This window comes from Hemitrygon akajei, chromosome 21, assembly GCF_048418815.1.
Source record: "Hemitrygon akajei chromosome 21, sHemAka1.3, whole genome shotgun sequence".
NCBI lineage: Eukaryota > Metazoa > Chordata > Chondrichthyes > Myliobatiformes > Dasyatidae > Hemitrygon > Hemitrygon akajei.
This window is the reverse complement of record NC_133144.1, coordinates 60,156,513-60,183,657: the sequence shown is the minus strand read 5'-3', so window position 1 is coordinate 60,183,657 and position 27,145 is coordinate 60,156,513. Positions and strand designations below refer to the sequence as shown.

General features: G+C 40.1%; 1 protein-coding gene across 4 annotated transcripts in view; it reads right to left on the bottom strand.

The window, feature by feature from the left end:
• The window catches only part of peak1 (pseudopodium-enriched atypical kinase 1), a 227,253-nt gene that overhangs the window by 43,078 nt on the left and 157,030 nt on the right, over positions 1 to 27,145 (bottom strand). For all 4 annotated transcript variants that reach the window (XM_073025541.1, XM_073025542.1, XM_073025544.1 and 1 more), the window contains one exon: positions 22,775 to 26,100. In XM_073025541.1, the coding sequence (XP_072881642.1) occupies positions 22,775 to 25,983 (3,209 nt within the window). In that variant the 5' untranslated portion in view covers positions 25,984 to 26,100. The remainder of the gene's footprint in view (positions 1 to 22,774; positions 26,101 to 27,145) is intronic.

The following is a 27,145-nucleotide window of genomic DNA, read 5'->3' as shown; positions in this document are numbered from 1 at the left end:
CATTCCTCACTCTCACAACCCTTAAAGTGCAGAAGATAACCCATATTCCCCTTAAACTTCTCACCTTTCACCCTTAGCCTGTGACTTCTAGTTGTAGTCCCACCCTACCTCAGTGGAAAAAGCATTTACCCTGTCTCTACCCCTCATAATTTTGTATCTCTATCGAATCTCCTCTCAGTCTACATTCCAAAAAATACAGTCCTAACCTATTCAATCTTTCCTTATAATTCAGGCCCTCCAGACCCGGCAACATTCTTGTAAATCTCTGTACTCTTTCAACTTTGCTTACATCTTTCCTGTAAGTAGGTGACTAAAACTGCACACAATACTCCAAATTAGGCCTCACCAATGTGGACTCACTTTTCAAGTACTGTACAATTCATGTTTTGTCCTCAGCATTATTTATTATTTGTATTTTTGTATTTACACAATTTGCTTTCTTTTGCACATTGACTGCTTGTCAGTCTTTGTGTGTAGTTTTTCCACTGATTTTGTTGTATTTTTGTTCTACGGTGAAAGCCCACATGAAAATGAATCTCAGGGTAATATACATACATACTTTGATAATACATTTACTTTGAACTTTGATAAAGTTTACAGTTGACCATTAACAGCAAAATGTGCAAATCCATGCGACTTTGCAATATATGTAATACATATGTGATGTAAAGATTAGTTCACCTTTACTGCATCCTAATGACTAATGAGTCATGCAGAATGTTGATTAAATTGATGATTAACAAACGAGTCACGATTTCTTTCACATGCAAGACGTGCTCCTCCGAGACTACTTTAAACACAGATTTGGTTCATACTGCTGTTGGTCATAAATCAGCAATAGGAAGTCACAGAGACAAGAAGTAAGTCATCTATGTATGCATCCAAATGAAGCCCTTTTGAATTTTCAGGTGGTTTTAATTGTAATATAAAATCTGACAACTAATATTCTACTTAGACACATAAAGTGAGCTAGCCATACACTTGTTGTTAATTTAAGTGATCAAAAATATAACACTGTTACCACATCCTTGGTTGGCCTTATTCTTAATGTTTTTAAACTCCCCCATGTGTGCAACTAAAAGTTTCCAATACGTAATGTGTACTTAATAATGATACATGCAACACATCCTAGAGACACAGAAGTTACAGAACGCAGTCATTATGGCTTGCCCCAATTCATGAACCACTTACTGTGACTCGAGAAATAGATTGGACTTTTTTTAGCCCTGGGCCCCATCTAAGTACAACTAGCAAGCCACTAACACCAAATAAGCATTCCAGTGAACTTCCCCATATTCAGTTTGGTGCAAATTTAGATGGCCCATAGAGAAGTTATTCTGTGTCCAAGAGGAGTTTTGCTGGGAATGTGTACAAAATAATTTCGGGGGGGGGGGGGGACGTGTACAAAATAATTTCTGGGATCTGGAGGAATTCACGATCAACAATAAATTTATAAAGCATCTTTAATAAACTAAAACATCTCAAAGCCAGAATCAGTCAGTTCTGCTTTTAAAAAAAGCATACCTTAGAGTTATTTCTTCCAGCAATATAATCACTGCCTAGACCAGTTGCAACTGTCCAAATTCCTGGCAGTCTTATCAAGTCAATCAATGGAAGGGACGGAACAGTGTGGCAATGATATCCTATTAAAATATTGGGTGTTGTTATACCTACAACGTGTGTTCATATAGTACAAGTCTATACTGGCTTATAAACCAATCGCGTTACCCTACTAATTTCCCTATAACCTATCATACCTATATTCGACTTCATCTGTGAGTCGGCTGGTTTGGTATACTGTGTCCGGTGCTCCCGGTGTGGCCTTTTATATATTGGTGAGACCCGACGCAGACTGGGAGACCGTTTCGCGGAACACCTATGCTCGGTCCGCCAGAAAAAGCAGGATCTCCCAGTGGCCACACATTTTAATTCCACGTCCCATTCCCATTCTGATATGCCTATCCTTGGCCTCCTCTATTGTCAAAATGAATCCAAACTCAGGTTGGAGGAACAACACCTTATATACTGGCTGGGTAGCCTCCAACCTGATGGCATGAACATTGACTTCCCTAACTTCCGTTAATGCCCCTCCTCCCCTTCTTACCCCATCCCTGACATACTTAGTTGTTTGCCTGTTCTCCATCTCCCTCTGGTGCTCCCCCCCTTTCTTTCTCCTGAGGCCTCCCGTCCCATGATCCTTTCCCTTCTCCAGCTCTGTATCACTTTCGCCAATCACCTTTCCAGCTCTTAGCTTCATCCCACCCCCTCCGGTCTTCTATCATTTCGCATTTCCCCCTCCCCCCACTACTTTCAAATCTCTTACTATCTTTCCTTTCGGTTAGTCCTGATGAAGAGTCTCGGCCCGAAACATTGACAGCGCTTCTCCCTATAGATGCTGCCTAGCCTGCTGTGTTCTACCAGCATTTTGTGTGTGTTGTTGTTTGAATTTCCAGCATCTGCAGATTTCCTCGTGTTTATACCTATATTCTATTGGTTACCTCCAATTTGAGAGCAATTTATAGCAAGCAATTACCCTACAAATGTGCATGTGGGCAAAACTGAAGTACTGGGGAAGGGGTGGTGGAGGGTTAAACCATCCAATGATCTGTGTGCAAACTCCATACCAACAGTCCTATAGGTCAGATCATGGAGGTGGAGCAACAGCTGCTGAGCCTTTCACGTTGCAAGATTGTAAGACGTTCCAAAGCACCTTAATGCCATTGCAGTATTTTTAAAACATCATTCTATCATATTGTAGGAAATGTAGAACATACCAGAGTACTGCAAAGCTTCATAAACAAAACATGAATGATCAGTTTCAGTGATGCTGAGTAAGTGACAAATGTTAGCTCAGATACGGAGGGAAACTCTTTTGGTATACTTTTGTCCACCTGAGAGAGCCATCATTATTTCAGTTTAACATATCAAACAGACACCCTTTCAGATGGGCACTACAGTGCCAGCATAGGTTTTGTTTTCATTCTCCAAAATGAATCTTGAACCCAAAATCTTCTAACTTGTGGCAAATGTTTACCTGCTGTGCCATGCACCCTTTTTCACACATCCTATGGTAGTCTAAGTAAATGTTAGCTAAGTTTATGAAGGCATTGCTTCTTCTCAGTTCAATATTATTCCATGCATTATTCCAATTTTACATTTTATACTTAATATTTCAAAATGTCAAAAACAAAATAGAAATAAGACTTTATTTCAGAAGCATTCTTCTCAGAAACATTCTTAGTAATTTAAAAAACATTTATTTGTACTTTGTTTATAATTGTTCCCAGGCCTCTGGTAACCCACACTCAAATTTGAATAACTCACTCAGACTTGTTCCAAGTTTATAGAGTACACACTACATCCAAGTTTACACAAGCCATTAGGTAGCGCTTTCATGCAGCATTCCCAGAATAACAAACCATGGTTAAAAAGCTGGCAATAGTTTGGGACTGTCTGCTTTTTGCCTGATTTGGATAGTTAGAAAGAAAAAAACTCCTAGCTGTAATCAATTGCACCTACACATATTAAAAAATGGGGAAGAAAAGCCAAGTCACGATTACATAACCTTGTATCAAAAGCATTAGAAAAGGGATCAATGCCTGTGTGCTTCTCTAAAACTGGGCCACTGCAAAGCTGTAAATGGAATCTATCAAAGTCTCTGGGGTGGGGTTAGGAGCACAAAAAAGGGAGAGAGAAGGGGAGAATGTGGAGAGAGAGAGAGAGAGAGGGAGGGAGGGGGAGAGGGAGAGAGAGATCAAGAGAGAGAGAGAGAGAGAGAGATCAGAATAAAAAGCATCAGAACTCCAGACACCCAAAATATATCCTTCTGTAACAGTGTTAAAAGATAGAATGCCTCCACTAACAATTAACCAAAAGATTAAGTGACAAAATAGACCTGCTCTGAACTGTGCTTATGTGGCAGGGACATGCCTTTAACAATGTGCTAATTGCAGGAACATTCATCTATTATTTTTAATGTATAAAGTCAGAATGTTCCAAACTCAATGATTAATTTCACCAGGATTCAGATTGTATAATGTCATTTCCAGTAAACAAGTGTAAAAGAGAACAAAATAATTGTTACAGATCCAATGCAGCACAGAACACACAGAGTAAGATGGGGAATAATTTTAAAAAAAACAATAAATATAAATACAAAACATCTACACATAATTACCATACAGGATGAGGTCGAAGTAGAGCGGGCCTGTGTGCTGGACAACGTGGAGATTAAGGAAGAAGTGCTGGATCTTCTTAAAAATATCAAGATTGATAAATCCCCATGGCCGGATATGATACACCCCAAGTTGTTGTTGGTGTTGAGAGAAGAGATCACTGGAGCGTTAGCTATGATCTTTGAATCCTCTTTGGCTACAGGGGAAGTGCCAGAAGACTGGAGAATGGCCAATGTAGTTCCCTTGTTTAAAAAAGGTAATAGGGAGAAACCTGGGAACTATAGACCGGTGAGTCTTACGTCGGTGGTCTTCAAACTACTGGAAAGGATTCTTAAGGATAGGATCTACGAGCATTTGGAGAAGTACAATCTACTCATGTATAGTCAACATGGCTTTGTGAAGGGAAGGTCGTGCCTCACGAGCCTGATTGAGTTTTTTTGAAGAAGTACCAAAAGAAATTGATGAGGGTAGGACAGTGGATGTAGTCTACATGGACTTTAACAAAGCATTTGACAAGGTCCCTCATGAGAGACTCATCCAGAAAGTCATGAGGCATGGGATAAGTGGAACCTTGGTTGTTTGGATAAAAAATTGGCTTAAAAGAAGAAAGCAGAGGGTAGTTGTGGAAGGAAAGTATTCTGCCTGGAGGTCGGTGACTAGTGGAGTGCCGCAGGGATTTGTCCGGGACCCCTGCTATGTGTGATTTTTATAAGTGACCTGGATGTAGAGGCGGAAGGATGGGTGAGTAAGTTTGCGGATGACATGAAGATTGGAGGAGTTGTGGATGGAGCTGTAGGTTATCGAAGGTTACAAGAGGATATAGATAAGCTGCAGAGTTGGGCAGAAAAATGGCAGATGGAGTTCAACCCGGTTAAGTGTGAGGTGATGCATTTTGGAAGGACAAACCAGAAGAATGATTTCTGCAATGGTTAATTCATAGACAAAATATTTTAAAATTAATTGTAGACCAATTAGCTTAAAGATAGTGGTCAGGAAAAATAATCGAATGCTCCCTCAAATATGCAGTAGAAGACAACTAGAAAGTCAAAGTATTAGTACAATCAACACAGTTACAAAGGAAAAGAATATGCTTAACTGACTTTGAATTCAAATCCATACATCCCTCAAGGTCGCTACGGTTGGTAGGGTAATGAAGAAGACCTATGGGATGCTAGGCTTCATTAACAGGGGGATTGAGTTCAAGAGTAGAGAGGTCATGTTGCAACTCTACAAATCTCTGGTGAGACTGCACTTAGAGTATTATGTTCAATTCTGGTCACCTCATTATAGGAAGGATGTGGAAGCTATGGAGAGGCTGCAGAGGAGATTCACCAGGATGTTGCCTGGTTTGGAGAACAAGTCATATGAAGCAAGGTTAGCAGAGCTGGGACTTTTCTCTTTGGAGCTTAGCAGAATGAGAGGGGACTTGTCAGAGAAAATATTACAGCTGTGCTCTGGCAGGATAGATTAGAGGGCTCGTCTAGGGAGACTATTTGGGTGGAACTGAGGAATGGGAAAGGTGTAGTTACGCTTACAGGGGTGTATTATAGACCACCTAATGGGGAGCGAGAATTGGAGGAGCAAATTTGCAAGAAGATAGCAGATATTTGTAGTAAGCACAGGGTTGTGATTGTGGGAGATTTTAATTTTCCACACATAGATTGGGAAGCCCATACTGTTAAAGGGATGGATGGTTTGGAGTTTGTAAAATGTGTGCAGGATAGTTTTTTGCAGCAATACATAGAGGTACCAACTAAAGAAGGGGCAGTGTTGGATCTTCTGTTAGGGAATGAAATAGGTCAGGTGATGGAGGTATGTATTGGGGAGCACTTCGGGTCCAGTGATCACAATGCCATTAGTTTCAATATAATTACGGAGAAGGATGGGACTGGACCCAGGGTTGAGATTTTTGATTGGAGAAAGGCTAACTTTGAGGAGATGCAAAAGGATTTAGAAGGAGTGGATTGGGACAATTTATTTTATGGGAAGGATGTAATAGAGAAATGGCGGTCATTTAAAGGTAAAATTTTGAGGGTACAGAATCTTTATGTTTCTGTTAGGTTGAAAGGAAAGGTTAAAAGTTTGAGAGAGCCATGGTTTTCAAGGGATATTGGAAACTTGGTTAGGAAAAAGAGATATCTACAATAAATACAGGCAGCATTGAGTAAATGAGGTGTTCAAGGAATATAAAGAATGTAAGAAGAATCTTAAGAAAGAAATTAAAAAAGCTAAAAGAAGATATGAGGTTGCTTTGGCAAGTAAGGTGAAAATAAATCCAAAGTGTTTCTACAGTTATAATAATAGCAAAAGGATAGTGAGAGATAAAATTGGTCTCTTAGAGAATCAGAGTGGACAGCTATGTGTGGAGCCAAGAGAGATGGGTGAGATTTTGAACAATTTCTTTTCTTCGGTATTCACTAAGGAGAGGGATATTGAATTGTGTAAGGTAAGGTAAGGGAAACAAGTAGGGAAGTTATGGAAACTATGACGATTAAAGAGGCGGAAGTACTGGCGCTTTTAAGGAATATAGAAGTGGATAAATCTCCGGGTCCTGACAGGATATTCCCTAGGACCTTGAGGGAGGTTAGTGTAGAAATAGTCTGACAGAAATATTTCAAATGTCATTAGAAACAGGGATCGTGCTGGAGGATTGGTGTAATGCTCATGTGGTTCCATTGTTTAAAAAGGGTTCTAAGAGTAAACCTAGCAATTATAGGCCTGTCAGTTTGACATCAGTGGTGGGTAAATTAATGGAAAGTATTCTTAGAGATGGTATATATAATTATCTGGATAGACAGAGTCTGATTAGGAACAGTCAACATGGATTTGTGCATGGAAGGTCATGTTTGACAAATCTTATTGAATTTTTTGAAGACGTTACAAGGAAAGTTGACAAGGTTAAAGCAGTGGATGTTGTCTATATGGACTTCAGTAAGGCCTTTGACAAGATTCCGCATGGAAGGTTAGTTAGGAAGGTTCAATCGTTAGGTATTAATATTGAAGTAGTAAAATAGATTCAACAGTGGCTGGATGGGAGATGCCAGAGAGTAGTGGTGGATAACAGTTTGTCAGGTTGGAGGCCGGTGACTAGTGGTGTGCCTCAGGGATCTGTACTGGGTCCAATGTTGTTTGTCATATACACATTAATGATCTGGATGATGGGGTGGCAAATTGGATTAGTAAGTATGCAGATGATACTAAGGTAGGTGGCGTTGTGGATAATGAAGTAGGTTTTCAAAGTTTGCAGAGAGATTTAGGCCAGTTAGAAGAGTGGGCTGAACGATGGCAGATGGAGTTTAATGCTCATAAGTGTGGGGTGCTACATTTTTGTAGGAATAATCCAAATAGGACATACATGGTAAATGGTAGGGCATTGAAGAATGTAATAGAACAGAGTGATCTAGGAATAATGGTGCATAGTTCCCTGAAGGTGGAATCTCATGTGGATAGGGTGGTGAAGAAAGCTTTTGGTATGTTGGCCTTTATAAATCAGAGCATTGAGTATAGGAGTTGGGATAGAACATAGAACAGTACAGCACATTACAGGCCCTTTGGCCCACAATGTTGTGCTGACCCTCAAACCCTGCCTCCCATATAACCCCCCCACCTTAAATTCCTCCATATACTTGTCTAGTAGTCTCTTAAACTTCACTAGTGTGTTTACCTCCACCACTGACTCAGGCAGTGCATTCCACACACCAACCACCCTCTGAGTGAAAAACCTTCCTCTAATAATGTTGTAATGTTAAAATTGTACAAGGCATTGGTAAGGCCGAATTTGGAGCATTGTGTACAGTTCTGGTCACTGAATTATAGGAAAGATGTCAACAAAATAGATGTCAACAAAATAGAAAGAGTACAGAGAAGATTTACTAGAATGTTACCTGGGTTTCAGCACCTAAGTTACAGGGAAAGATTGAACAAGTTAGGTCTTTATTCTTTGGAGCGTAGAACGTTGAGGGGGGACTTGTTAGAGGTATTTAAAATTATGAGGGGGATAGAGTTGACGTGGATAGGCTTTTTCCATTGAGAGTAGGGGAGATTCAAACAAGAGGATATGAGTTGAGAGTTAGGGGGCAAAAGTTTAAGAGTAACACGAGGGGGAATTTCTTTACTCAGAGAATGTTAGTTGTGTGGAACGAGCTTCCAGTAGAAGTGGTAGAGGCAGGTTCGGTATTGTCATTTAAAGTAAAATTGGATAGGTATATGGACAGGAAAGGAATGGAGGGTTATGGGCTGAGTGCAGGTCAGTGGGACTAGGTGAGAGTAAGTGTTCGGCACGGACTAGAAGGGCCAAGATGGCCTGTTTCCGTGCTGTAATTGTTATATGGTTATATGACTTGATAGAGGTCAACAAGATTATGAGAGGCATAGATAAGGTGGATAGTCAGTACCTGTTTCCCAGGGCACCAATAGCAAACACCAGAGGGCATATGTACAAAATTAAGGGAGGGAAGTTTAGGGGAGACATTAGGGCTAAGTTTTTTTTTTACACAGAGGGTTGTGAGTGCCTGGAATGACTTGCCAGGGATGGTGGTGGAAGCTAAAACATTAGGGGTATTTAAGAGCCTCTTGGACAGGCACACGGATGAAAGAAAAATAGAGGGTTATGGGGTAGTGTGGGTTTAGTACTTTTTTTAAGGATTATATAAGTCGGCACAACATGGAGGGCTAAAGGGCCTGTACTGTGCTGTAATGTTCTATGGTTCTATAATTAATTGTATGAACATCAAGTGATGCTAGGTACAGGAGTATCTTTACATACAGTGGGACAGGAATTATAAAGTAGTGATGGTGGGGAGGGTTAGTTGGGATGGGTGTTGATCAGCCTTACTGCTTGGGGAAAGTAACTGTTTTTGAATTTGGTGGTCATAAATTATCGGTTGGAATTTAAATTGTGTACAGGTTTTATTTCCCTAAAACTGGTTCTCTTTTTAGTTAATATATGATAATGCCATCCATAATTTCAAAACCACAGAATGATTCCAAACAGCGCCTACAAATTTACTGGCAATTGGTGCAATGGTTAATTCATATACAAAATATTTTAATTAATTGTAGACCAATTAGCTTAAAGATAGCGGTCAGGAAAAATAATCCAATGCTCCCTCAAATATGAAGTAGAAGGCAACTAGAAAGTCAAAGTATTAGTACAGTCAACACAATTACAAAAGAAAAGAATAAGCTTAACTGACGTTGAATTCTTTGAATCAGTAACTAAAACTCCAGACAAAGGTACAGCACTGTTGTAGATGTAAAACAATTGGAAGTTCAGTTGCCTTAATCACATACACGTTGTAGATTCATGATTAGGATCAAATAACATGCAATGTCAGGGGTCAAGTATCACAGTAGAGAGCAAGCCAAGTACAAAATTTAAAAAAAAGAGTTGGCATAAAGATGGATACTCAGATTTGCAAAAGATGAAGATAAATGTTCTGTAAGGATAGGTCCCGCTACCAAAATTATCCACTGTTTATTTAAACAATTCTAGTTTCGAATCAATATGGTATTTTTAAAATTTACAGATGTTACCAATTGCAGAGAAGCATTGTGACAAAATGCAGCAAGACATTAATGAAACTGCAAAATAGCTGACTAAATAAATCAATATAGATAATTAGATTTGAGAGATCACATTTTGATAAAAGGAAAAGGAAGCACATTATGTAAAGGATACAAATGCACTAGAGGAGGTACAACAATTGCAATTATATTAGAACAGACATTAGAACAATTTGTTAAAATTTTACTGCCTGGATCACCTCATTCTAGATTCTGATTGGTTTACTGTCACATAGACCTTGATGACATAAAATTCTTTGCTTGTGTGTAACTCATGGAATAAACAATCTGTACGGTAATAAGAAATACAATGATAAATAATGAATGCAATCTGAAGTAATCCAAAAAAGAATACTAAAGTGACAAGTGACAAAAGTAAAATTAAGGAATTTAAGAATGTGACAGCTCCGCTGGAAAGGGGCATGAAAGTGGTGGTTAAGGAGTGTGATGGCAATGGGAAATGAGCTTTTCTTGAATCTGGTTGTCTGGGTTTTCAAATTCCTGTACCTTGAGGTACAGGAGTTTGAAAGCCCAGACAACCAGACTCAAGAAAAGCTCATTCCCCATTGCTATCACACTTCTCAACAATTAGAAAAAAATAGTGATATAGAGCTCATGGGTTCAATGTACGTTCAGAAATCTGATGGCTAAGGGGAAGAAGCTGTTCCTAAAGCAATGAACGCAACTGAATTGACTTTATTTTTTACATCCTTCACATACGTGAGGAGTAAAAATCTTTACGTTATGTCTCCACCTGAATGTGCAAATTATAGCAATTTGTAATAAATATTATGTACATAAGAAATAGGAGCAGGAGTAGGCCATCCGGCCTATCGAGCCTGTCTTCCATTCAATAAAATCATGGCTGATCTGTCTGTAAACTCAGCTCCATCTACCTGCCTTTTCTCCATAATCCTTAATTCCCTTACTAAAAACCTATCTAACTGTTTCTTAAATATATTTCGTGAAGAAGCCTCAACTGCTTCCCTGGTCAGAGAATTCCACAGATTCACCATTCTCTGGGAAAAACCGTTTCTCCTCATTTCCATCCTAAATCTTCTCCCCTGAATCTTGAGGCAATGTCCCCTAGTTCTAGTCTCACCTACCAATGGAAACAACTTTCCTACCTCTATCTTATCTATCCCTTTCAAAATTTTGTATGTTTCTATAAGATCCCCTCTCATTCTTCTGAACTCCAGAGAGTATAGTCCCAGGCGACCCAATCTCTCCTCACAGGTTAACCCCTTCGTCCCTGGAATCAACCTGGTGAATCTCTTCCGCACTGCCTCTAAAGCCAGTATATCCTTCCTCAAGTATGGAGACCAGAATTACACACAGTACTCCAGGTGCAGCCTCACCAGTACCCTGTATAGTTGCAGCATGACCTCCATGCTCTTGAACTCAATCCCTCTGACAATCTTTCACCATTTAAATAATAATCTGCTCCTCTATTATTCCTTCCAAAGTGGATCATCTCGCATTTATTTACCAACTTTGTATTCCATCTGCCAGACCTTGGCCCACTTACTTCACCTATCTATATCCCTCTGCAGACTCTCCACATTCTCTGTACAATTTGCTTTTCCACTCAGTTTACTGTCATCAGCAAAATCTGTAATGGAACTACTCCTTTCTAAATGTTTCACTATTTCTTTCATAATGACAGCTTCAAGCATTTTCCCAACTACAGACGTTAAGCTAACCGGCCTATAGTTGCCTGTCTTTAGCCTACATCCTTTTTTAAAAAGTGGCGTGATATTTGCTGTCTTCCAATCCCCGGGACCTACCCAGAGTCTAGAGAATTTTGATAAATGATTACCAACGCATCTACTATAACCTCCACCAATTCCTTCAGCACCCTGGGATGCATTCCATCAGGACCAGGGGACTTATCTACCTTCAGGCCCTCTAGTTTGCTCATCACTATCTCTTTAGTGACAGTGATTTTATCGAGGTCCTCACCTCCCATTTTGTCCATAACATCCTTCTTTGGCAGATTAGACGTGTCCTCCACTGTGAAGACTGACACACAATAGTCGCTCAATGCCTCAGCCATTTCCTTATCACCCAATATCAATTTCCCCTTATCATCTTCCAAGGGATCTACGTTGACTTTAGCCACCTTCTTCCGCTTTATATATTTATAAAAACTTTTGCTATATGTTTTTATATTTTGTGTTAATTTTCTTTCATACTCTCTCTTCCCTTTACTTATTTCTTGTTTAGTTGTTCTGTTGCTTTTTAAAGTTTTCCCAACCCTCCAGTCTCCCAGTACTCTTTGAGACTTTGTACACACGAGCTTTTAATTTGATACTATCTTTTATTTCCTTAGTTATCCGAGGCTGGTTCTCCCCACACTTACTGTCCTTACTTTTGACTAGAGTATACTTTTGTAGAGCATTGTGAAAAATCTCTTTGAAAGTATTCCACTGTTCCTCAACTGTCCTACCAAACAGCCTGTGCTCCCAATCCACAGTAGCCAACTCCTCCCTCATCCCGTTGTAGTCTCCCTTGTTCAAGCATAAATCACTAGTTTTAGATCTATTTCATCCTCCATCTGAATGCAAAATTCAATCATACTATGATCATTCTTTCCAAGAGGATCCGTCTCATTGCACAGGACTAGATCTAAGATAGTATTTTCCCTTGTAGGTTCACTAACATGCTGCTCAAGAAAGCCATCACGGATGCATTCTATGAAGTCCTCCTCAAGACTTCCTTGACCAACCTGACTCACCCAATCTATGTGCAAACTAAAATCCCCCATGACAACTGCTGTCCCATTCTTACAAACCTCAGTTATTTCTTGGTTAATCGCCTCTGCCACTGGCCTATAGACAACACCCAACAGCGACTTTTTCTCTTTACTATTCTTAGTCTCTACCCAAATGGACTCAACATTCTGCTCCATAGATCTTATATCGTCTCTCATAATCGCCCTGATCTCATCCTTAATCAAGAGCGCCACCCCACCTCCTCTGCCTTCCTGCCTATCTTTCTGTATTACCTGATACCCTTGGATATTTAATTCCCAGTCATCTCCACCTTGCAACCAGGTTTCTGTAATGGCCACTAACTCATATGCCTTGGTACTGATCTGTGCCACAAGTTCACTAACCTCGCTTCTAATACTACGGGCATTTAGATAAAGTGCCCTTATACTCATTGTCCTTTTAGAATCTAGTGATCTATGCGATTTTTGCTTTTTACTTTTATGCACTCTACTCTTACTTTTTTCTTCACTAACTCTAGCTTTGGTCTCTGCATCACTTCCCTCTTCTTTTCTGTGTGGGTTCCCATCCCCCTGTCATATTAATTTAAAGCCTCCCCAACAGCACTAGCAAACAATCTCCCTAGGACATTGATCCCAGCCCTGACCAGATGTAGGCCGTCCGGACGGTACTGGTCCCACCTCCCCCAGAAGCGGTTCCATTGCCCCAAGAATCTGAAACCCTCCCCCCTGCACCACCGATCATTCTAGCTGTCCTGCTATTCCAACTCCGGCTAGCACGTGGCACCGGTAATAATCCTGAGATGATTACCTTTGAGGTCCTACTCTTTAATTTATCTCCTAGCTCCCTAAATTCAGCTTGTAGGACCTGATCCCGCTTTCTTCCTACATGCACCACGTCAGCTGGCTGCTCACCCTCCCCTTTCTGAATGCCCTGCAGCCTCTCCGAGACATCTCTGACCCTTGCACCCGGGAGGCAACACACCATACAAGAGTCCCATTTGCGGCCACAGAAGTTCCTCTCTATTCCACTTACCATGGAATCCCCTACCACAACAGTAAGAGTATACAACAGAACAGTCAATATAGCTTAGAAATACAATTGTGTCAGCATGTGTCTTCAGACTCCTGTACTTCCTCCTTGATGGTAGCAAGGAGAAGAGGGCATGTCCTGAATAATGGGGGTCTTTAATGATGGATGTGCCTTTTGAAGGTGTCCTTGATGCTGGGTAGGCTAGCGCTTATTATGAAGCTGACTGAGTTTACTACTTTCTGCATATTTATCAACCCTGTGCAATGGCTCCACCACACCAGATGGTGTGTAATCAGTTAGAATGTTCGCCACAGTACATTTGTAGAAGTTTGTGAGAGACTTTGGTGACATACCAAACTGCTGCTATGCCTTCTTTGTAATTGCATCACTATGTTAAGTCCTGGATAAGTCAGATGTGTGGACACCCAGGAACATGAAACTGCTTACCCTTTCCAGTACTGATCCCTCGATGAGGACTGTTGTGGACCACTCTTGGAAATTCAAAAATAAAATGGCCTCTAAAAATCCCACCAAGAAATTTAGGAAAAATTTAATAAGCTACAGAATGGTTAAAAGTGAAGCTCATTACTCAAGAAGAATTGCTGTGGTACGTAGCATTATTGAATTCAAGAGGAAGCTGATAAAGCACTTAAAAAATAGATAGGTTAATGGGGTTAAACAGAGAAGATGGGAAGAAACATAGACCACTTCAATGATTCACAGATGCTGTACCTTGCAAGGACAAACTTTATTGCCACTAGGAGATTGTATGCAGGTACTACTTAAACTTTTCCTAATTTCCTCCATTCTACAAAAAGGAAACTTTCAAGGACCTCTCAGCCTGGGATATCCCAACTTTTATATTACGATGGCCTGAACTAAATTGTGGGGTTACCTCCAAAAGAACTTTGGCAGACAAATGCCAGGAAAATAATGCAGGTTTTCTATTAATATTGGTAATTTGAAAATGTCAGTAGACAAATTCATGTTTGGGAGGAAACAGCCTGACCTACTTACCTTTCGAAAACTGTATAACCTTGTGTACCTATCTGCTAATTGGCTGCTGTTCTCCCTTAGCATCAACCATCACTGAAGATCAGGCAGTGTCCAGAAAAGCATCACGCACTGATGGGCCAGAAGAAAGGTGGGAGGGGGAAAGGGGATAAGGAGTCAGTGTTCCCTTTCTCTGCTGATCTAATTATTACTTACCACTGGCTGAGACTGCAACCCCACCCCTGGATTAGGCCAGAATCTGCAATTTCTGAAAAACTTCAGATTAAATTAGATCTTCAGTATTACTTAATCTCTAAATGCTCCAAAGTACAGATAGTGTTGCTAAATTGGAAACAGGAGTATTGGCATAATGATTTAGGTGATAAAAGTTCATAACAAGTCTTTCAAAATTTTGTTGGCTCATGTGGTATTCTTAATTGGAATCAGGTTTATAATCAGACAAGTATTGTGAAATTTGTTCTTTTGTAGCAGTAGTACAGTGCAAGATGTAAAATATTACTATAGGTTATGATAGAAAGAGCAATATAGGAATAGCAAAGTAGTGTTCACGGGCTCATGGACCTTTCAGAAACCTGATTGCAAAAGGTAATAAGCTGTCCCTAAAACATTGAGTGTGGAGTTCAGGTTCATATACCTCCTTCTCCAAGGATAGGAATGAGAAGAGGGCATGTCCTGGATGGTGAGTGTCCTCAATGGTGAATGCCACTTTTATGAGACATCTCCTTTTTGAAGATGTCCTTGATGGTGAGAAGGCTTGTACCCATGATGGAGCTGACCAAGTCTACAACCCTCTGCAGCTTCTTTCAATCCTGTGCATTGGAGCTTCCACACTAGATCAAAATGCAACTAGTCAGAACTCTCTCTACCATACATCTGTAGAAATTTGCCAGAGTCTTTAGTGACATAACAAGTTTCCTCAAACTCCTAATGAAGTATAGCCACTGGCATGCCTTCTTCATTATTACATCGATGTGTTGGGCCCAGGATAGATCTTCAGATGTTGATGCACAGGAACTTGAAGCTGCTCACCCTTTCCACCACTTAAAATTTCCATCACTTACATTTCCACTCAATGAAGACTAGTGTGTGTTCAATCAACTTCCCCTTCCTGAAGTCCACAATCAATTTCTTGATATTGAGTGCAAGGTTGTTGTTGCAAAACCACTCAACCAGCTGATCTACCTCGTTCCTGTGTGCCTCCTTGTTGCCATTCAAGATTCTGCAAATAATAGTGTTGTCATCAGGAAATTTATATATGGCATTTGAATTGTGTCTAGTCACACAACCAAAAGTGTAGAGAGAGTAGAGCAGTGGGTAAAGCACCAATCCTTGTGGTGTGCCTGTGTTGATTACCAGTGAGGAAAAGATGGTATTACCAATCTGCACTGACGTCAGTCTCTCGATCAGAAAGTCAGGGATCCAGTTGCAAAAGGAGGTACAAAGGCTCAGGCTTTGAAGCTTGTTGAATAGCACTGAGGGGATGATGGTGTTGAATGCCCAGCTGTAATTAATAAACAGCATACTGACAGATGTTTTGCTGTATGCAATGAATAGATAATGATTGCACTAAGATTTAGGTCTCTCAGCATTATTATTGGAATTGCAAATTCCCTGCCCACATTAAGCATGTCTCTACAGAAGAGGTATGTAAAGGGATCCCATGCAAATGGTTCAAATCTATGAACTGTCTAAGAGATAAATGTTGATGATATGCACAGATAATAAAGATAATTCATCACATACAACTCAGGAAGTTGAGAATGAGAATGAACCTGAGTTGTATGCAATGAGCGATTGAGAATGAACTTTTCTTTTTCATCAAAATGCTATTGCACAGAAGTCAGAAGTAAAAGATATGGCTAACACTTTACACTTGACAGCAATGTAATTACTTTTCTCATTTTCAGTACATTTGTTAGAATTAAACATGGAAGTTTATTACACCACATTATGACAATGCAGTTGAAAGAGCAACAGATCACTGTAAACACACACAAAAAGCTGTGGGAACTCAGCAGGCTAGGCAGCATCTATGGAAAAGAATACAATCGATGTTTTGGGCCCAGACCCTTCATCAGTCCTAAAGAAGGGTCTCGGCCCAAAACATTGACTGTACTCTTTTCCATAGATCCTGCTTGTCCTGGTGAGTTTCTCCAGCATTTTGTGTATGTGTTGCTTCATTTTAAAGCATCTGCAGATTTTCCCTTGTTTCAGATACTTGATAAAGTAGTTTGTTCGATTTACTAACAGTCCTCCAATATCAGCATCCACCACAGACCAAAAACTCACCTGAACGAGCATAAATCCAATGTTGCTGCAAGAAGAAAATCAAAGATCGACAACTCTGAATAACTTATCCCAGGATTCCTCAATGCTTTTTCACAATCATCAATATACACTTAATGGCTAATTTATTAGGTACACCTTTAAGTTAATTCAAATATTTAATCAGCCAATCATGTAGCAGCAATTTAATGCATAAAACCATATGGATATGGTCAACAGATTGAGTTGTTCAGACCAAACATCAGAATGGGGAAAAAATGTGATCCAAGTGACTTTTACCTTGGAATTGATTGTTGGTGCCATATGGGGTGGTTTCAGTTTCTTAGCAACTGATGATAATAGACAATAGACAATAGGTGCAGAAGTAGACCATTCGGCCCTTTGAGCCTGCACCGCCATTCTGAGATCATGGCTGATCATCTACTATCAATACCCAGTTCCTGCCTTGTCCCCATATCCCTTGATTCCCCTATCCATAAGATACCTATCTAGCTCCTCCTTGAAAGCATCCAGAGAATTGGCCTCCACTGCCTTCTGAGGCAGTGCATTCCACACCCCCACATCTCTCTGGGAGAAGAAGTTTTTCGTTAACTCTGTCCTAAATGACCTACCCCTTATTCTTAAACCATGCCCTCTGGTACTGGACTCTCCCAGCATCTGGAACATATTTTCTGCCTCTATCTTGTCCAATCCCTTAATAATCTTACATGTTGCAATCAGATCCCCTCTCAATCTCCTTAATTCCAGCATGTACAAGCCCAGTCTCTCTCACCTCTCTGCGTAAGACAGTCCGGACATCCCAGGAATTAACCTCGTGAACCTACGCTGCACTTCCTCTACAGCCAGGATGTCCTTCCTTAACCCTGGAGACCAAAACTGGACACAATACTCCAGTTGTGGTCTCACCAGGGCCCTGTACAAATGCAAAAGGATTTCCTTGCTCTTGTACTCAATTCCCTTTGTAATAAAGGCCAACATTCCATTAGCCTTCTTCACTGCCTGCTGCACTTGCTCATTCACCTTCAGTGACTGATGAACAAGGACTCCTAGATCTCTTTGTATTTCTCCCTTAACTAACTCTACACCGTTCAGATAATAATCTGACTTCCTGTTCTTACTCCCAAAGTGGATAACCTCACACTTATTCACATTAAACGTCATCTGCCAAGTGTCTGCCCACTCACCCAGCCTATCCAAGTCACCCTGAATTCTCCTAACATCCTCATCACATGTCACACTGCCACCCAGCTTAGTATCATCAGCAAACTTGCTGATGTTATTCTCAATGCCTTCATCTAAATTGTTGATGTAAATCGTAAACAGCTGTGGTCCCAATACCGAGCCCTGTGGCACCCCACTAGTCACCACCTGCCATTCCGAGAAACACCCATTCACTGTTACCCTTTGCTTTCTATCTGCCAACCAGTTTTCTATCCATATTAATATCTTCCCCCCCAATGCCATGAGCTCTGATTTTACCCACCAATCTCCTACGTGGGACCTTATCAAATGCCTTCTGAAAAATCAAGGTACACTACATCCACTGGATCTCCCTTGTCTAACTTCCTGGTTACATCCTTGAAAAACTCCAATAGATTAGTCAAGCATGATTTGCCCTTGGTAAATCCATGCTGGCTCGGCCCAATCCCATCACTGCTATCTAGATATGCCACTATTTCATCTTTAATAATGGACTCTAGCATCTTCCCCACTACTGATGTTAGGCTGACAGGACGATAGTTCTCTGTTTTCTCCCTCCCTCCTTTCTTAAAAAGTGGGATAACATTAGCCATTCTCCAATCCTCAGGAACTGATCCTGAATCTAAGGAACATTGGAAAATGATTACCAATGCATCCGCAATTTCCAGAGCCACCTCCTTTAGTACCCTAGGATGCAGACCATCTGGACCTGGGGATTTGTTAGCCTTCAGTCCCATCAGTCTATTCATCACCGTTTCCTTCCTAATGTCAATCTGTTTCATTTCCTCTGTTACCCTATGTCCTTGGCCCATCCATACATCTGGGAGATTGCTTGTGTCTTCCCTAGTGAAGATAGATCTAAAGTACTTATTAAATTCTTCTGCCATTTCTCTGTTTTCCATAACAATTTCACCCAATTCATTCTTCAAGGGCCCAACATTGTTCTTAACTATCTTCTTTCTCTTCACATACCTAAAAAAGCTTTTGCAATCCTCCTTTATATTCCTGGCTAGCTTGCATTCGTACCTCATTTTTTCTCCCCGTATTGCCTTTTTAGTTAAGTTCTGTTGTTCTTTAAAAATTTCCCAATCATCTGTCTTCCCACTCACCTTAGCTCTGTCATACTTTTTTTTAATGCTATGCAATCTCTGACTTCCTTTGTCAACCACTGTCGCTCCTTTCCCCCCTTTGAATCCTTCCTTCTCCGGGGGATGAACTGATTTTGCACCTTGTGCATTATTCCCAAGAATACCTGCCATTGCTGTTCCACTGTCTTTTCTGCTAGGATATCCGTCCATTTAACTTTGGCCAGCTCCTCCCTCATGGCTCCATAGTCTCCTTTCTTCAACTGCAACACTGACACCTCCGATCTGCCCTTATCCTTCTCAAATTGCAGATAAAAACATCATATTATGGTCACTACCTCCTAATGGCTCCTTTACTTCAAGATCGCTTATCAAATCCTGTTCATTACACAACACTAAATCCAAAATAGCCTTGTCCCTGGTCGGCTCTCATACAAGCTGTTCCAAGAATGCATCCCGTAGGCACTCTACAAACTCCCTATCCTGGGGTCCAGCACCAACCTGATTCTCCCAGTTCACCTGCATGTTGAAATCCCCCATAACTACTGCGACATTATCTTTGCCACATGCCAATGTTAACTCCCTATTCAACTTGCACCCAATATCCATGCTACTGTTTGGGGTGCTGTGTCCACCTGGGTGAGCTGCACAGACATGTCTGAGAGATTTCAGAATCTTCTCGCAATCCAAATTCTAGATTGGGTCATAAATCCACTCCTGAACACTTGTAATGAAGAATTAACAAAGGTACTAATCTCGCTACAAAATGACTGTGAGCTGAAGCTAAGATTCAAAAAATCATATCAAGCCGTTTGGTTGCAGAAATAATCTCTGAATGCCATTCTGCACTGTGGAAAAGGGTCATGATGTTCTTTATTGCCTTTCCAACATATTTAGTGGAGTGCGGTTTCAGTGCAGTCGTCCAACTTCATTCAAGCAACAAGACAGACAGCAAATTATTCAGGCTGATATTGAGAAGCTGATATTGCTGCAATAAGCCCATCCATTTCATTGAAAGGTGAAGCAGCAATGAAGTAGTGAATAGTTGGACTGCTAATGTACACTCTAAAATTGTTCATGAAAATAGTTTTAACTGTAATTAAAGAAATAACTATTTGTAGCTTTAAAAAGATTTGAATATTTTTGCAATTATTTGTCACTGCTTTGAATTTTCAGTTCCTATTTTCTTTCACTGTGCATTGTAAATCAAAATTCTTTATAGATTTTATGTAATGGCTGGAAAGTGAGGGGGGAGCTGGGGATGTGGTCTGGGAGTCAAAAAAGTTGAGAACCTCTGGTCTAGGAGGTGTTAACAGCAAAAATATGTTCATGATACTTGGTGTAATTAAATTCATGGAAATTTCAACTTTCTGGGAGAAGGGAAAATGCCTGCCAGAAGGGCAATAGCAGAATCTTGAGATAATAGAGAAGCAGTCAGTGATTTTAGCCCATACAAATGATATTCCTGGCTATGAGTGCTGCCTTCACGTGATAAATTAAAGTTCTAGCATGTTTGGGCAGTAAAAAAAAATTCCATCTATTCTCTTTGAATTCCATTTAATACAAAATAGTCTGCATATACTGTACAACCTCTGTTATATTAGCAGCAGATACAGACATGCCTTGTAAAGTCTTATAACCTACAGAAATGAATAGCTCAGACTGAAATACTATGATTCTATATGCCACACTAAAAAGTGCGAACTTTCAATATCATACTTGTATAAGATTTACATGAAAAACTATTGTCTTATAATAGATGAAATCCATTTATACTATTTGCACATGTCACAGCAAATGATAACATCCTTCTGATGCTGATTATAGGGATAAGGGTAATTTAAAAAAAACAAATGCAATGATTACCACGTTTCAAACTATTTCATATAAATACAGATACTGAGAAGTTGAAGACTGCATATCAATTTCATCTTCTGCAGAATGTAATTCAGCACTACTTTATTTTCTTTCTTTTACTGTCCAGGCAGAGAAAGCAGAGGAATATTATTGGATAATATTCAGTACTGATAAATCAAGTGACATATTTCATTAAAGCCCAGAACTATTATTGAATCATTAGTGCTGTAAATCCCCATCTCCTCTTCCTGTCGAGAACGTCTATCCTTCACTCATCTTTGAAACTGTTATAGCTACTATTCTGTAGATTTGCTGAGTATTCCCACAGAAAAAATGAATCTCAGGGTTGTATGTGACATAAATGTTCTCTGATAATAAAATTTACTTTGAACTTCGAAACTGGGCAACACTCACAAAATGCTGGAGAAACACAGTAAGGCAGCATCTACGGAGGGGGAGTAAACAGTCGATGTTTATGGCGAGATTCTTCAGTAGAACTATGGAGAGTTTTGATCCAAAACATTGACTGTTTACTCCTCCTCCATAGACAAATCCCAACTTGCTGAGTTGAATCTGCAGAATCTCATGCTTTTAACGGGGGGGGGGGGGGGGGGCACAGTGAAAACATCTGAATAAGGTAGTGCATTAAAATGCTTCTTGGAATGAACTTCAACTTACCCAAACTGCAATAGTGACTCAGAACAAAATGTTAACGCATACTGAATTTAAAATAGAGTCACTAAGCACAGAAATAGCTCTTTCAGCCCACCAAGATCACACCAACTATCAAATACCCATCTACACTCTTCATAAACTAAGCTAATTTAGTTTTCCCCACAACTGCTCACAGAATCCACCACATACCTACACAGTAGGATCAATTTACAGTGACCAATTAACCTACCAACTCATATTCCTTTGAGATGTGGTAAGAAATTGAAGCACCTCAAGGAATCCCACTGGGTCACCGGGAGAATGTACAAACTCCACACAGAGACCACTGGAGATCATTAACGAACATGGGTAACTGGAGCTATGAAGCAGGGCGGCATGGTAGTGTAGCAGTTAGTGTAACCCTGTTATAGCGCCAGCGACCTGGGTTCAATTCCCGCCACTGTCTATGAGGAGTTTGCACATTCTCCTGTGACCATGTGGGTTTCCTCTAGGTGCTCCAGTTTCCTCCCACATTCCAAAGACGCTAGTAGGTTAGCTAGTCACATGCGTGCAATTGAGAGTCATAAGGGCCTGTTACAGTGCTGCATCTCTAAATTCAAAAAAAGTTCTACTAACTGTCCCACCATTCTACCACAAGGTAGCAGTTATTTAGTCTGCAAAGATAAATTGTCAGTCTTATAAAGCCTTCACACAAAGAAAGGAAAACAACATCTTTACCAAACTCAGCCACATCAGTTTGATGGTTTTCCCTTTCCCCTTCAACAATGACAGCTATGGACAAAGCCTTCCCTTTATACTTTCAGGAAAAAATTAGGGGTGCAAAGGAAATAACATTGAGAAAATTATTTGAGGAAACCTGGTGTATCATGTACATGTCAATTCCACAAAGACCTCCTTATAAAAGATGGAAGATCCGTTTCCTCATTTTTAGAAACATTCACATACTAAGGAAGAATAATCAAAAAAATATATTTAGGAGAAGGTTGCAATTAGCAGCGTAACCTTTGCAAAAGATAGTTGAAGCAAATTTAAACATAAATGCAATTCTAAAACAGTTTCAAAGGTATACACGTAGTTGGAAGGAAGATGACAGCAAAAAAAAAAGTACTCTAACTTCTGATTAATGCAAAGCATAATTAAAGTGGACACTTACTTATTAAATTTCTTTGGTGGAGGAGGCGGAGGAGAGCTTTGACTGTCCGGACAGTACTCTTTTCCACTTTCAGGAATACTTGTCGACTTTTCACCAATATACAATCCAGATGCCACGACCTGTGTTTCATTCAAAGTGGGGTAGCTTTCAGTGTCCGCTGTAGCGATTTCTAATTTGCCAGTCTCAACCTTTATGTCATCCAGTCCAAGGTCTGGTTTGTAATTCAATATGGCAGTCAGTTTCTCAGACGGCTCTAATATCTTCTGTTCACTGCACAGACGTTGTATGGGTGGTGGTGGCAACATATGTATCACCCGTCCATTCAATCCAATTAACTTGTCTTTGTCTTTTTCTTTCTCTTTCTCTTCCTCTTCTTCAGTCTTACGACGACGGAAGAAACTTTTGAAGGAGATCCATCGCTTTGGTTTAGAATCTTGTGGGCGTTGACGAGTCTCTGAGTTCAACAACGGACAATCAGACTCAGTTATTCGTACGGGACTATTCGGCTTGCCCCAGTTGCTGAAATGTTTATGCAGAAGGTTGCTTGCATGGTAAGGGGATGACGTTGAACGTGGTGGTGGAAATGGAGGCAGTTGTTCATTCTTCGGACTCAGACTAATTCCACCTGGTGATTGCACTGCACCTGGTTTTGATGTGGGAACAGTAACTTGCTTTGTAAGAATACTTTCTTTCTGCCCTTTTGTAACACTGCTGTCCATTACTTTGCAGACCTCTGCTCCACTGTTTGCCTGTGGAGAGAATAATGACTTCGGCCGATTATAAGTGTCGCTATTACCTTCTGAGATGGCCGGAGGTTGACAGTAGAGCTCTTCTGCACTGCTAGATTTTGATTGTGTCTGAGGAGCTTCGGGTGGCAGCTGTGGAGGCTGAATGGATGCAACTATTTGAGAAAGTACAGCATTGGCATTTTCTCTAACTGCTGGCGATTTCTGCCTTTCTGCTGTGCTTTCTTTTCGGGATGGTGACTCTTGATTAGATCGTTGAACTCTAGAAGGAGAGCACTGATTGGATCCAAAGCCCTTATGAGGGGAGGACTGTGGCAGGTTTTGTGCTTTGTTTTGTGCTTTGTTAAATTCTTGCACTTTCTGTGCAACTGCACCAAGCACCTTTTGTTCTATGCTGCTACTTGGAGCTTTTGCTTGGGGCAAACCTGAAGATTTCTTTTCTGCTGACCCAATTTCCTCATATGTATGGTTCATCACATTTTCTGATGTTTCCTTCTTTATATTTGGCCCACTAGGACCCAAAAAGCTTTTATAAATGGCTAAGTTGTCATAAGCATTTGGATTAATTACTATTGGTACTTTTATAGCCTTGTGCTTTGAGCTCTGGGCATATGTTGGCTCATCATGTATGATGATAGGGAAAGGGGGCATCCCAGCATTGTTGTAACTATTAAACTTGATTTCAGACAGATTTGGTGACTTTACAGGAATAGTTTTCGAAATAACATTTGTATTAGTCGGTGAAGTAGGAGCAGATTTATGAGTAAGCTGTCTTGGCGGAGGTGTAGGGCCAGAACTACTTGACATTAAAGCAACTCTGGGCATCTTTTGCCTTGGGCTTGTGCTGGAAGTCCATACTTCTTGATATCTAGTGATACTTGACTTTTTCTGGTTGTTCGTCTGACTCAGAGGTGGTGTTGGTGGGTTTGTACTTGTCGGTGAAGTCTTTGCACCTTGAGGCAATTCAGATGGACTACCAGACTTTTTGTTGTTCATTGCTGCTGAGACATCAACTACAGTATATGGCTTACACATCCCTGGTGGTTCTAAGTCTACAACCCTGTATGGTTTTGCTTGTTCTTCCTTTGGAATAATATTAATTGTCACTGTTTGCCCAGAAATGTCTGTGGAACTTGTATCTAAATCTTGCTTCTCATTTTGTAAGGCTACCTTCCCATCCTTCTCTTCCAACCTCAGAGCAAGAACTGCTTTATGAGTTTCAAGAGACTTCACTGCAGTGCCTCTTGCTGGTTTAAATGGAGCCTGCTTTAGGTGGGGAACCTGCTCGCTTTCATTAATGCTTTCATAATCTGGTTCAATTGACTTGATGTTTTTGCTGTCACTTGGTGAAAGATCACCATTACAAAGCTGTTGATGTGTAATTTTCGTTGTTCCTGTTTGAGATCCCTCTGTCATTGATGAATCAGGAGATGTTGATTCAGAAGATAAAACACTTGGCAAACTATCCTGGCCATATGGGATCAGAGCTTCATCGCCATATCCATTTAGGATGTCATCATAACTATCATCATAGTCAACAGCACAAATTCTCAGTAGGGACTGCTTTCGCAATGGCACTGTGTTCCACTTTTTGTCACTGCAGAATCTGACAGGAGACAGTGTATTGGCCCTAAAATTAGCAAAACGTGGCTGACCACGCATACGTATTTCCATCGCCAACAGCTCTTCGTCACTTTCATCCCAACTTTCTCGTTCTTCTGTCACATTCTCATTTGAATCATTATCTACTCTGCAATCACTACTGAAGGAAGGGTCTGGGTAGCAAAAGAGTCCTCCTTCATTGCTGATAACCTCTGAGCTGTTGCTGAGTACAACATGCTTCCCTGCATTTTCTTTCATACCTGCCACAATACAACTTGGAGGAAGCTTCCTTTCCAACGAGCGCTGGTAACATTTGTTGATCCTTCCAAGAAAGGTCTCTTTGTCACATTCTTTGTCTTGTAATTGTGGTTCAGGCTCAAACCCAACTATTTCCTTCAATACATCAGTTAATCCATTATTGTTGTTGTTTGGTTTCCTATTACTACTAACTCTGTCTGGACCACAAGGTCCCTGAGAATTGCTGCTGCTCTCTTCATTATTGTTATTATTTACTACTTTTCTGTTGATTACAACACCATTTTTATTCCATCCTACAAACATATGCTTACTTTCACAGCTTTCCATTGTCTCCATTTCTGTACTCACAGTTTGTCCATCTGTGACCATCATTGTGGGCTTCACAGCAATTGTTGGCTTTTTGGCTACAGGAGGCCGAAAGTTACCAGTGCCTGACCTTCCCCGCTGGTTGTTGCTATGGTTAGCATTAGCTTTTAAATTGTTACATGAACGAGGAGGGGTTTCAGAAGCAGTAGTCAAACTATGCAAACTTTTGGGTTTAAAACAGTTCTTACATTCACCAGGTTTCCATACGTGTTCAGTGAAGGTGTTACAGGCGGACATTTTTCATAGAGCTATTCATGAAACACACTTTGTTCACTGCATTGTTACACAATCATTAATTAAGCTCCAACACATCCACTACAAGATTCTTAATTGATGCTCTGTGTCAACTCATACCTGAAAATGGAACAAAATATTCATTAAGTAAGGGTTCAATACACAAGGAACTTTTGATTTAGATACAAAAGGCCCAAACATTTAATCAGTCTAATTATAATTTTAAATGTACCTACAAACATTTATTTCCTCTCCTGCCCAAATCCCCAACAGGGAATGTGATATAATTCAGTGTTTTATATACAGAGTAAATGACAAAATATGGGGTATATGTGCTAGCTCTTATAGCTTGACATGGATTAGATGGGCCATAGGACCTTTTTCCATGCTGTACTGTTCTATGAATGGAAAAGCAGAAGCAGTGCAGATAGTATAGGCTTCATTGAAATGAAATGAGCAATAAATTCTTAACAAAGGCAAACTGAACAACAGGATAAATGGTTTAAACCAACAAGGCAAGTATTGATGGGTGAATAGTGAAAAAAAAAGTTCTTCACATTTGAAATAGTCAGGGAGGGTGATAAAGTAACACATTTAGAGAAGTATAAACTTTCACAGAGAAATGTCCTATTAACTAGCAGAGAGGACCATTAAGTGGGGGAAAATTTAACTAAGTACATTATTTTTATATCACAAATGGAAATATTACATTAAACACAAATCTGTTTGATGCTCTGGTAATTACCAAGAGTATGCTGAAGCCTGGACAAAACTGCTAAGAAATGGAATCACCTTACAAGACTCCATGGTAAAAACAAATGTCAGTTTTGTGCCTATGTTGTCGAGAATTATAACACTGAAGAGATGATTCAATAAATTTTCTTAAGTCAAAGACAAATTCAGAACAAAGGGAACAGCTTGAGATTTACAAGATAGTTACAATGCAAATCTAAGGAGACTTTTTTCCAAACTGGAAGTTGTAAGAAAAAACACAATGCTTTGTAGCCATGGATACAAACTTAATTGGATTAAAATGGATACAAGTATTTTTAGTTGACAAAATTAAGAAAGGCAAATTAGAATGGAAAAATAGAGTCATTTTAGCTAACAAAATAATTAATCATATATGACAATCAGAATGGGAGACAAATAGACACACCTTAAT